Consider the following 13,203-nt stretch of genomic DNA (forward strand, 5'->3'; position numbering starts at 1 on the left):
GATATTCCAGAAATTGTACTGAAGACTTTTGCTCTAGTACTTGACATGCCCCTAGCTAAGCTGTTTGAGTACAGCTACAATGCTGGCATCTACCCAACAATGTGGAAAATTACCCAGGTATGTCCTGCACACACACAGCAGGACAAATCCAACCTGACCAATTACTGCCCTATTAGTCTACTCTCAATCGATGGAAGGGGTCAACAACAGTGCTATCAAGTAGCATTTACTGAGCAATAACCTACTCGTGTTTGCTCATTTTGGGTTCTGCCAGAGTCATTCAGCTCCTGACCCCATTACATCCTTGGTTCAAACTTGGGCAAAATAGCTGAATGCCAGAGATGAGGTGAGAGTGACTACCCTTGACATCAAGGCAGCATTTGATCGAGTATGGCATCAAGAAGCCATAGCAAAACTGGAGTAAATGGGAGGGGCGGGGGGTGGAGGATTATCCACTGGTTGGGGTCATACCTAGCACAAAGGAAGACTGTTGTGTTTGTTGGAGATCAGTCACCTCGGTCCACATACATCATTGCAGGGATTCCTGAAGGTAATATCCTAGGCCCACCCATCTTCCTTCCAACATAAGGTCAGATGTGGGGATTTTAACTGATGATTGCACAGTATTCACCATTTGTGACTCCTCAGATATTGAAGCAGTCCGTGTGCAAATATAGCAAGACCTGGAAAATATCCAAGCTTGGGCTGACAAATAACATTTGTGCCACACAAGTGCCAGTTATTAACCATCTCAATACCAGAGGTGCAGACCATTGCCTCTTGGATGGCATTACCATCACTGAATCTCCTACCAACAACATCCTGAATCACCATTGACAAGAAACTGAACTGGGCTCTCCATATGTCGCTACAAAAGCAGGTCAGAGGCTAGGAATCCTGCGGCAAGTAACTCACTGCCGGACTCCCCAAAGCCTGTCCAGAACCTGCAAGGCATACATCAGGAGTGTGGTGGAATACTTTAAAAAAAAAAAATCTTTATTGTCGCAAGTAGGCTTACATTAGCACTACAATGACATTACTGCGAAAAGCCCCTAGTCACCACATTCCGTCGTCTGTTTGGGTACACAGAGGGAGAATTCAGAATATCCAAATTACCTAACAGCACGTCTTTTGGGAATTGTGGGATAAAACGAGCACCCGGAGGAAACCCGTGCAGACTCCGCACAGACAGTGATCCAATCTGGGAATCGAACCTGGGACCCTGGTGCTGTGAAGCAACATTGCCAACCACTGTGCTCCTGTGCTGCTCTTACTCCCCACTTGCCTGGATGAGTGCAGCTCCAACAACACTCAAGAAAATAGGAATTAAGAGCAGAAATAGGCAATTCAGCCCTTCGAGCCTGCTCCTCCATTCATTCAGATCATGGCTGATCTCTTCATGGTCTCAAATCCACCACCCCACCTGTTTCCCATGTCCCTTTAACCAGTTTTTGAATCAAAAATATACCTAGCTCCTTGAAACCATTTAATGACTGATTCCACTGCACTATGGTGCAGCAAGTTACACAAATTCACCGCCCTCTGCGAGAAGTAGTTCCTCCTCATCTCTGTTCTAAATCTACTGCCTCTCAACCTATCTGTGACTCCTTGTTCTAGATTTCCCCACAAGGGGGAACATTTAGTCTATGTTTACTTTATCAATCCCTTTTAGTATTTTATATACCTCCATCAGATCCCCCCTCATCCTTCTAAACTCCAGCGAGTGTAAGCCCAAACTGTTTCTCTCCTCGAATGTCACCCTTTCTTTCCGGAATCAATCTAGTGAATCTCTGAACTGCCTCCAATACCACCACATCCTTCCTCAAATAAGGAGACTGAAACTGGACACAATACTCCAGATGTGGTCTCAACAACACTGTATACATCACTTCTCTACTTTTATATTCCAGTCCTTTTGCGATAAACGCTAACATTCCATTTGCCTTTCTAATTACATGCCGTGCCTGCATACCGACTTTCTGCAATTCTTGAACAAAGACACCCAGATCCCTCTGCTCAGACACATTTTGAATCTGGTTTCCATTTCAACAATAACTTGCCTTTCTATTTTTTTCCGGCCAAAATGGATAACCTCATACTTATCTATATTAAACCCCATCTGCGAACTTCTAGACTTCGTATATCCATTGGAAAAATCTTTATCTCCACTGCCTGCTTTCCCACCTATTTTAGTATCATCCGCAAGTTTTGCTATGTTACACTCATCCCTGCTTGCAGATCATTTATATAGACTTTAAACAGTTGAGATCCAAGGATTGACCCCTGAGGCATTCCACTAGTTACAGTTCACCATTATATTTATACCAACCCTTTGCTTTCTGTCAGAAACTCGACACCAACCAGGACGAAGCTACCAGGTTGATGGCACCTTACACAAAAAACATTCACTTCTTCCACCACCGATGCACAGTAGCAGTAGTGTGTACCATCTACAAGATGCACTACAGGAGCTCACCAAGGCCCCTTTGGCCCCACCTTCGAAACCCATGACCACTACCTTCTGGAAAGACAAGGGCAGCAGATAGTGGAAACACACCACTTGGAAATTCCCCTCCAAGTCACTCACCATCCTGGCTTGGTAATATGTTCCCGCTTCTTCACTGTCACGGGGTCAAAATCCTGGAACTCCCTCCCTGATAGCACAGTGGGTGTACCTACACCACAGGGACTGTGTGGTTCAAGAAGGCAGTTCACCACCACCTTCTCAAGGGTAATAAGGAATGGGCAACAAATGCTGGCCTAGCCAGTGAAACTCGCATCCCGTAAAAATGCATTCGAAAAAAAGTGTGGTGTATCTGAAGCCTTCTGAAAGTCCAAGTAAATCACAACCACTTTTTTTCCCCTTGTCAACTCTACTAGTTAGGTCTTCAAAGATTTCCAGTGGATTTATCAAGCATGATTTCCCTTTCGTAAATCCATGCTGACACTGCCTGATCCCCTCATTGTTTTCCAAGTGCTCTGCTATTAAATATTTTGTAATAGACTCTAGCGCAGGGGTGGGCAAACTACGGCCCGCGGGCCGCATGCGGCCCGCCAAAGGTATTTCTGCGGCCCTCCAAGTCATTAAAAAAAAAAGTTTTTTTTACATTTAAAAAAAAAAATTTTTTTATTTAAGGTTAATGGGGGGGGGGGGGGGGGGGGGGGGGCTGTTGGGTTACTTACTGGTATAGAGTGGATACGTTGACTTGAGTAGGATGATCATTGCTCGGCACAACGTCGAGGGCCGAAGGGCCTGTTCTGTGCTGTACTGTTCTATGTTCTATATGAGGCGTCCAGAATCATAACCGGGTGAAGTAATTATTTTACTTAATATACTATGCGGCCCTTTGTGAATTGTGAATTTCTGAATGTGGCCCTTGCACGGAAAAGTTTGCCCACCCCTGCTCTAGCATTTTCACCACTATTGATGTCAGATTGATTTGTCAATAATCCTTTGTTTTCTTGCTCCCTCCTTTTTTAAATAGCGGGGTTACATTAGCTCCCCTTCATTCTGCAGGAACTGTTCCAGAGTCTTGGAAGATGACCATCAATGCATCCACTATTTCTAGGTCCAGTTCCTTGAGTATCCTGAGTTGTAGATTATCAGGCCTGGGGAATTATCAGCCTTCAATCCCATCAATTTCCCCAACACCATTTCCCAAATAATACAGAATTCCTTCAGTTCCTCCCTCTCAGTAAACCCTATGTTCCCCAACATTTCTGGTATGTCTTTTGTGTATCCTTTGTGAAGTACCAAAGTATGTATTTAGTTGGTCAGCCATTTCTTTTCCCCATTTTCCAATTCCTTCTTCACCAATTCTTTCCTCTTCACAAACCTATAGAGGTTTTTACCGTTCATTATTATGTTTCCCGCAAACTTACTCTTAAACTCTATTTTCCCCATCTTAATTAATCATTTTGTCCTACTTTCTTGGTCTAAACTGTTCCCAATCCTCAGGTCTGCTGTTTTTCTGGTCAATTTGTATGCCTCTTTCTAGAATGTAAAAGCATCTCTAATTTCCCTCTTAAACCATGGTTTGCGCATCTTTCTCAGTTTGTTTTTGCGTGAGACAAGAATGAACAATGGTTTTGATTCACCCATGTGCTCTAAATGTTTGCCATTGCCTATCCACAGTCCTCCCTTTAAGTAATGTTCTCCAATCTATCAGAGTCAATTTGTGCCTCATACCATCATAGTTTCCTTTATTTAGATTCAGGACCCTAGTCTCAGAATCAATGACGCCACTTCCCATCTTGATCGAGAACTCTATAATATTATGGTCGCTCATCCCCAAGGGACCACTTACAGCTGGATTGCCAATTATTCCTTTCTCATAGCACAATGCCCAGTCGAGAATGACCTGTTCTCGAGTTGGTTCCTCAGCGTATTGGTCTGGAAAGCCATCCCATATACATTCCAGGAATTCATCCTCTACGGCTTTGTTAACAATTTGATTTGCCCAATCTATATGCAGATTAGTCACCCATAGTTACTGATGTTCTTTTATTGCATTTGTCTCTAATTACCTGTAATATCATTCCAACATTATCACTACAGTCTGGGGCTCTATATACAACTCCCACTAACGTTTTTGCCCTTGGTGTTTCTCAGCTCGACCCATAAAGATTCCACATCGTCGGAGCTAATATCCTCCCTTACTATTGCGTTAATTTCCTCTTTAAACAGCACTGCCACTCCACCGCCTTTTCCTTTTTGTCTGTCTTTCCTAAATACTGAATACCCCTGGATATTCAATTCCCGTCCCTGGTCACCCTGCAGCCATGTCTCCGTAATCCCGACTACATCATACCCGTTTACATTTATCTGCGCAATTAATTCATCCATTTTATTGTGAATGCTCCACGGATCAAGGCGCAAAGCCTGAAGTGTTGCCTTTTAACATGCCTTGTCTTGTTTCCATTTTTCACGTGGCCCTGTTTGATTCTGGCCCTTGATTTCACTGCCTAGCACTTTTCTTATTCCCCTTTCTGTCTTTTGTTTTTGTCCATGTTTTCCCCTCTGACTCCTTGCATAGGTTCCCATCTCCCTGACATTTTAGTCTAAACTCTTCCCAACCACTCTAGCAAAGACTCCCCCCAGGATATCAGTGCTTGTCCACCTTGGGTGTAACCTGTCCAGTTTGTGCTGGTCTAACCTCCTCCCAGAACTGGTCCCAATGTCCCAGGAATCTGAAACCACCCCCCCCCCCCGCACTATCTCTTTGGCCACTTATTTATCTGATATTTAAGAACATAAGGACATAAGAACTAGCAGCAGGAGTAGGCCATCTGGCCCCTCGAGCCTGCTCCGCCATTCAATGAGATCATGGCTGATCTTTTGTGGACTCAGCTCCACTTTCCGGCCTGAACACCATAACCCTTAATCCCTTTATTCTTCAAAAAACTATCTATCTTTACCTTAAAAACATTTAATGAAGGAGCCTCAACTGCTTCACTGGGCAAGGAATTCCATAGATTCACAACACTTTGGGTGAAGAAGTTCCTCCTAAACTCAGTCCTAAATCTACTTCCCCTTATTTTGAGGCTATGTCCCCTAGTTCTGCTTTCACCCGCCAGTGGAAACAACCTGCCCGCATCTATCCTATCTATTCCCTTCATAATTTTAAATGTCTCTATAAGATCCCCCCTCATCCTTCTAAATTCCAACGAGTACAGTCCCAGTCTACTCAACCTCTCGTCATAATCCAACCCGTTCAGCTCTGGGATTAACCTAGTGAATCTCCTCTGCACACCCTCCAGTGCCAGTATGTCCTTTCTCAAGTAAGGAGACCAAAACTGAACACAATACTCCAGGTGTGGCCTCACTAGCACCTTCTACAATTGCAACATAACCTCCCTAGTCTTAAACTCCATCCCTCTAGCAATGAAGAACAAAATTCCATTTGCCTTCTTAATCACCTGTTGCACCTGTAAACCAACTTTCTGTGACTCATGCACTAGCACACCCAGGTCTCTCTGCACAGCGGCATGCTTTAATATTTTATCGTTTAAATAATAATCCCGTTTGCTGTTATTCCTACCAAAATGGATAACCTCACATTTGCCAACATTGTATTCCATCTGCCAGACCCTAGCCCATTCACTTAACCTATCCAAATCCCTCTGCAGACTTCCAGTATCCTCTGCACTTTTCGCTTTACCACTCATCTTAGTGTCATCTGCAAACTTGGACACATTGCCCTTGGTCCCCAACTCCAAATCATCTATGTAAATTGTGAACAATTGTGGGCCCAACACGGATCCCTGAGGGACACCACTAGCTACTATAGAACATAGAACAGTACAGCACAGAACATGCCCTTCGGCCCTCGATGTTGTGCCGAGCAATGATCACCCTACTCAAACCCACGTATCCACCCCATACCCGTAACCCAACAACCCCCCCTTAACCTTACTTTTTAGGACACTACGGGCAATTTAGCATGGCCAATCCACCTAACCCGCACATCTTTGGACTGTGGGAGGAAACCGGAGCACCTGGAGGAAACCCACGCACACACTGGGAGGACGTGCAGACTCCACACAGACAGTGACCCAGCCGGGAATCGAACCTGGGACCCTGGAGCTGTGAAGCATTTATGATAACCACCATGCTACCGTGCTGCCCCACGGTACTGATTGCCAACCAGAGAAATGCCCATTTATCCCCACTCTTTGCTTTCTATTAATTAACCAATCCTCTATCCATGTTACTACTTTACCCTTAATGCCATGCATCTTTATCTTATGCAGCAACCTTTTGTGTGGCACCTTGTCAAAGGCTTTCCGGAAATCCAGATATACCACATCCATTGGCTCCCCGTTATCTACTGCACTGGTAATGTCCTCAAAAAATTCCACTAAATTAGTTAGGCACGACCTGCCCTTTATGAACCCATGCTGCGTCTGCCCAATGGGACAATTTCTATCCAGATGCCTCGCTATTTCTTCCTTGATGATGGATTCCAGCATCTTCCCTACTACCGAAGTTAAGCTCACTGGCCTATAATTTCCTGCTCTCTGCCTAACTCCTTTTTTAAACAGTGATGTCACGTTTGCTAATTTCCAATCCACTGGGACCACCCCAGAGTCTAGTGAATTTTGGTAAATCATCATTAGTCCATCTGCAATTTCCCTAGCCATCTATTTTAGCACTCTGGGATGCATTCCATCAGGGCCAGGAGACTTGTCTACCTTTAGCCCCATTAGCTTGCCCATCACTACCTCCTTAGTGATAACAATCCTCTCAAGGGCCTCACCTGTCAAAGCCTCATTTCTATCAGTCGCTGGTATGTTATTTGTGTCTTCCACTGTGAAGACCGACCCAAAAAACCTGTTCAGTTCCTCAGCCATTTCCTCATCTCCCATTATTAAAACTCCCTTCTCAGCCTCTAAAGGACCAATATTTACCTTAGCCACTCTTTTTTGTTTTATATATTTGTAAAAACTTTTACTGTCTATTTTTATATTCTGAGCAAGTTTACTCTCATACTCTATCTTACTCTTCTTTATAGCTTTTTTAGTAGCTTTCTGTTGCCCCATAAAGATTTCCCAGTCCTCTAGTCTCCCACCAATCTTTGCCACTTTGTATGCTCTTTCCTTCAATTTGATACTCTCCCTTATTTCCTTAGATTTCCACGGTTGATTTTCCCTCTTTCTACCGTCCTTCCTTTTTGTGGGTATAAACCTTTGCTGAGCACTGTGAAAAATCGCTTGGAAGGTTCTCCACTGTTCCTCAACTGTTCCACCATAAAGTCTTTGCTCCCAGTCTACCTTAGCTAGTTCTTCTCTCATCCCATTGTAATCTCCTTTGTTTAAACACAAACACTAGTGTTTGATTTTACTTTCTCACCCTCCATCTGTATTTTAAATTCCACCATATTGTGATCACTCCTTCTGAGAGGATCGCTAACTATGAGATCCTGAATCAATCCTGTCTCATTACACAGGACAAGATCTGGGACCGCTTGTTCCCTCGTAGGTTTCATTGCATACTGTTCTAGGAAACTATCGCGGATACATTCTATAAACTCCCCCTCGAGGTTGCCTTGACCGACCTGGTTAAACCAATCGACATGTAGATTAAAATCCCCCATGATAACTGCTGTACCATTTCTACATGCATCAGTTATTTCTTTGTTTATTGCCTGCCCCACCATAACGTTACTATTTGGTGGCCGATAGACTACTCCTATCAGTGACTTTTTCGCCTTACTATTCCTGATTTCCACCCAAATGGATTCACCCTTATCCTCCATAGCACCGATGTCATCCTTTACTATTGCCCGGATGTCATCCTTTTTTAAAAATGTTTTTTTTATTGAGTTTTCATATTTTATATACAACATATTACAAATTATTAGAGAAAAAAACACACAAAAATTTACATATATATTTACAGGTAAGCATCTTCATAATAACAATTGTGGCCGCCCCCTTTAGCCGACATACATATTTTACAATCCCCAATATGGCCGAGGCACATGTTTATAGAACCCCCCCCCCGGCTACCTTCCCCGATTCCCATCCATTTTCCCCTGATTCTTGGCCACCCGACTATTCTTCCTCTTGTTCGTTGGCCACAAACAGGTCCCGGAACAATTGCATGAATGGCTCCCACGTTCTGTGGAAGCCGTCGTCTGACCCTCTGATGGCGAATTTTATTTTCTCCATTTGGAGAGATTCCGAGAGGTCGGACAGCCAGTTTGCAGCTCTGGGCGGTGCTGCTTACCGCCAGCCAAACAGGATTCTACGGCGGGCGATCAGGGAGGCAAAGGCAAGGGCGTCCGCCCCCCTCCCCAGGAATAGATCTGGCTGGTCTGAAACCCCGAAGACCGCCACAATCGGGCATGGCTCCACCCTCTCCCCCACCACTTTGGACATAGCCTCGAAGAAGGCTGTCCAGTACTCCACAAGTCTGGGGCAAGACCAGAACATGTGGGCGTGGTTGGCCGGGCCTCTTTGGCACCGTTCACATCTGTCCTCCACCTCCGGGAAGAACCTACTCATACTGTTTCTCGTTAAGTGGGCTCTATGTACCACTTTTAGTTGCGTCAGGCTAAGCCTTGCGCACGTGGAGGTGGAGTTGACCCTATGCAGTGCTTCGCTCCAGAGTCCCCACCCTATCTCCATCCCCAGGTCGTCCTCCCATTTCATTCTTGTTGAGTCCAGTACGGTGTTGTCCCTTTCTACCAGTCGGTCATACATGTCGCTACAGTTCCCTTTCTCTAGGATACTTGCGTCCAGTAGGTCTTCCAGTTGTGGCGGTTGTGGGTACGTCCTTGTCTCCTTTCGTAGGAAGTTTTTGAGCTGCAGGTACCGTAGCTCGTTCCCCCCAGCTAGTCGAAATTTCTCTGTCAGTTCGTCCAGTGCTGCGATCCTGTCGTCCGTGTATAGGTCCCTGATTGTTAGTGTCCCCCCCCGTCCTGCCTCCACCTTTTGAAGGTGGCGTCAGTCAGTGCTGGTGTGAACCTATGGTTGTTGCAGATGGGAGCCTTGTCCGACATTTTGGTCAGGCCAAATTGCTGCCGCAGTTGGTTCCAGGATTGGAGGGTGGCTGTCACTACTGGGCTGCTGGAGTGTTTTTTGGGTGGGGATGGGAGTGCTGCCGTGGCGAGGGCCCGGAGGGAGGTCCCCATGCAGGAGGCCTCCTCCGCACTCACCCACTCGGCTTCTGGCTCGGATGTCATCCTTAAATAACAGAGCAACACCAACTCCCTTACCATCCACTCTGTCCTTTTGAATAGTTTGATACCCTCGGATATTTAACTCCCAGTCATGACCATCCTTTAACCATGTTTCAGTAATGGCCACTAAATCATAGTCATTCATGATGATTTGTGCCATCAACTCATTTACTTTATTCCGAATACTACGAGCATTCAGGTAAAGTACACTTATGTTGGGTTTTTTTTAACCTCTGTTTTGAATCTTAACATCTCCAGTTTTATTCCTTTTAGTATTACTGGGCCTATTCACTGAGCTCCCCTCAGTCACTGTACCTTGTACTGTATCCCTTTTTGATTTTTGACTATGTCTTCTCTGCCTTGCACTTTTCCCCTTACTTCCTTTTGCTTCTGTCCCTGTTTTACTACCTTCCAACTTCCTGCATCGGTTCCCACCTCCCTGCCACATTAGTTTAAACCCTCCCCAACAGCTCTAGCAAACACCCCCCCATGGACATCGGTTCCAGTCCTGCCCAGGTGCAAACTGTCCGGTTTGTACTGGTCCCACCTCCCCCAGAACCGGTCCCAATGCCCCAGGAATTTGAATCCCTCCCTCTTGCACCATCTCTCGAGCCACGCATTCATCCTATCTATCCTGACATTCCTACTCTGACTAGCTCGTGGCACTGGTAGCAATCCTGAGATTACTACCTTTGAGTTCCTACTTTTTAGTTAACTCCTAACTCCCTGAATTCCGCTTGTAGGACCTCATCCCGTTTTGTACCTATATCGTTGGTGCCTATGTGCACCCTTGCACCAGGGAGGCAACATACCATCCTGGAGTCTCGATTGCGTCCACAGAACCGCCTGTCTATTCCCCTTACGATCGACTGATTTCTGTTCTGACTGATCCTGCGATCACTACCACTGAGATCCTACTTTTCAACATACTTCCTAACTCCCTATATTCTTCTTTTAGAACACCATTCTTATGTCATTTGTACACGGCCACTACCTGTTCACCTTCCCTTTCCAGAATGTTCTGTAGCTGCTCTTAGATATCCTTGACCCTGGCACCAGGGAGGCAACATAGTATCCTGGAGTCTTGTTTGCAGCCGCAGAAATGCTTATCTATTCCCCTTACAATTAAATCTCCCATAAGAATTGCATTACCACACTTTTTACTCCTCCCCTGAGCAGCAGAACTAACCTTGTTGCAACAAATTTGGCTGTTGTTGCTTTCCCCTGAGAGGCCATTCCCCCCCAACAGTATCCAAAGAAATATATCTGTTTTGCAGCGGAATGGCCACAAGAGATTCCTGCATTGCCTGTATTGTCCTCTTGTTCTTTTGGTGATCACCCATTCCCTTCCTGCCTGTAGAGGCTGAGCCTGCAGTGTGATCCCTCTCTAAACATGCTGTCCACGATGCTCACTGCTTTGCTGATGCTCCAGAGTGTCCCCAGCTGCTGTTCCAGTTCTGAAACCCAGGCTTCTAGGAGCTGGAGATACCTGCGCACACATACTTCCCTGAGCATTCCCTGGAAATGTTCCTGGCTTCCCAGATAGAGCAGGAAGAGCACACCAGTGCTTTGAGCTCTCCTGCCATGTCTTGCCCTTTAAATCAAATCTTTTGGAAGATAATTAAAATCAAATAATATTAATTACTCTAGAGCCATTCTTCCCAGGTCATCGTTACTACAGAACCTAGCCCTTACATCCACAGACTACAAAATATAGACCACACAATCTGTAAACGATAAAAGTAGGATATACTTGTCCAACTGCACTCACTCGAACTTGCCCAATCAGCTGTTTCCACTTGACCTGCGACACTTTTGAATTCTGATATCACCTCAAGAGCTCCAAACTACAAGCTCGCTGTCAGCCTCTCTCTCGCTTTTTTGTATCCTCCCGGTTCCCCCCTCAGTCTCGCTCTTTCTTGTGACCTTTTATCCTTCCCGCTCCGCTCTCCTCCTTCCGGACCTGCCTGGCTCTGAGTCCAAAATACGATATCCATCTTCGTTTTCCTTGAGCTCTATGCAGCATTTATTAAGGCTGTCCATACCATCTCCCAATGCCCCTCCTATGATCCTCTTCTATGATCCAACTCTTTGGGGCCTCCCACTCCCTGTTTTTACTTCCACTATTCTAAACACATTTCATTTGGCCCATTGAGTTCTTGTTAGTGATTGCTATTGTCCGAATAATCCTGTACTATAAACTGTTTTGACTGGGGAGAGTTAAATATAGTAATGCTTGACAGTGTGATTCCCTATTTGACCATTGATGACTAAATCGTTGTGCTCCAGGTATGTTTGAATTGTGTTTCTCTGACTTGAAGGACTTGGGTTGACTGTGTGAGAGCAACACGGTTGAGACATATAATTCACTGCGTGCAAGTGAGAAGGTACAGGCAAGGCGGCGCTTCTGTAGATTTAAAAAAATAAATAAATTTAGAGTACCCAATTATTTTTTCCAATTAAGGGGCAATTTAGTGTGACCAATCCACCTACCCTACACATCTTTGGGTTGTGGGGGTGAAACCCACGCAAACACGGGGAGAATGTGCAAACTCCGCACGGACAGTGACCCAGGGCCGGAATTCGAACCCAGGTCCTCAGCGCCGTAGGCAGCAATGCTAACCACTGTGCCACCGTGCTGCCCTGCGCTTCTGTAGATTAATAGTGGCTCAGGTGTTGTGATGGCTGAAAGGGAAAGATGAGGAACTTGGAAATTCAGATGATATGGAACAGTGTTCTTCAATTATTTTGCACATTAGTTCCCCTGTTTCCATACCTATACTTGCATCAACTTGCAGTTAGTTGTAGATGCTGTACACTCAAATTGGGCATAGTATTATTTGATTTTGCATACAAGGATTGTTGTTAAAATATAATATTTATTCATTTAATCTTTATCAATTTGATTTTAAAATGTTGCATTTTATTGTAGTTTCCTATCTACAAAATTAGCACCGTGCCTTGTTAATCTTTCCAAATGTCATTTCTAGTAGTTTATTTGGAGCATATACTAATTGTCAATGTGTCTTACAGGAAGAAACTAGGAGAATAGCTTTGAAACAGAGAGCAGAACAGACTTCTCATTCAGAGGAGCTTCGGTGGGAAGAGGAAGAAGGCAAGAATATTTTGTGTGTGAACAGAAAAGTGAATAAATATTGCTGAAACCTTTGTTGCAGCAGTGCATTGAATTGCAAGAGATGTTTGAGAATAGTTGGACTATTCGCTAAAATAGTCGAATTTTTAAGCTGCGTTTTGTTACTCACAATTGTTTTTTTTAAATTACAAATAATTCCCATTAAGCGGCAATTTAGTGTTGCCAATCCATCTAACCTGCACATCTTTGGGTTGTGGGGGTGAGACCCATGCAGAAACGGGGAGAATGTGCAAACTCCACATGGACAGTGACCCGGGGCTGGGATTGAACCAGGGTCCTTGGTGCTGTGATGCTACAGTGCTAACCACTGCACCACCATGCCGCCCTCCTCACATCATTGTAATATACTGTTGTCCTTTCTAA

The 13,203-nt window shown here is 44.8% G+C and overlaps 1 protein-coding gene across 3 annotated transcripts in view; it reads left to right on the plus strand.

Annotated features, from left to right (window-relative positions):
• Nucleotides 1–13,203, plus strand: part of bsdc1 (BSD domain containing 1) — a 92,308-nt gene that overhangs the window by 47,272 nt on the left and 31,833 nt on the right. For all 3 annotated transcript variants that reach the window (XM_038794568.1, XM_038794587.1, XM_038794576.1), the window contains one exon: nucleotides 12,720–12,801. In XM_038794568.1, the coding sequence (XP_038650496.1) occupies nucleotides 12,720–12,801 (82 nt within the window). The remainder of the gene's footprint in view (nucleotides 1–12,719; nucleotides 12,802–13,203) is intronic.

This window comes from Scyliorhinus canicula, chromosome 1 (assembly GCF_902713615.1).
Source record: "Scyliorhinus canicula chromosome 1, sScyCan1.1, whole genome shotgun sequence".
NCBI lineage: Eukaryota > Metazoa > Chordata > Chondrichthyes > Carcharhiniformes > Scyliorhinidae > Scyliorhinus > Scyliorhinus canicula.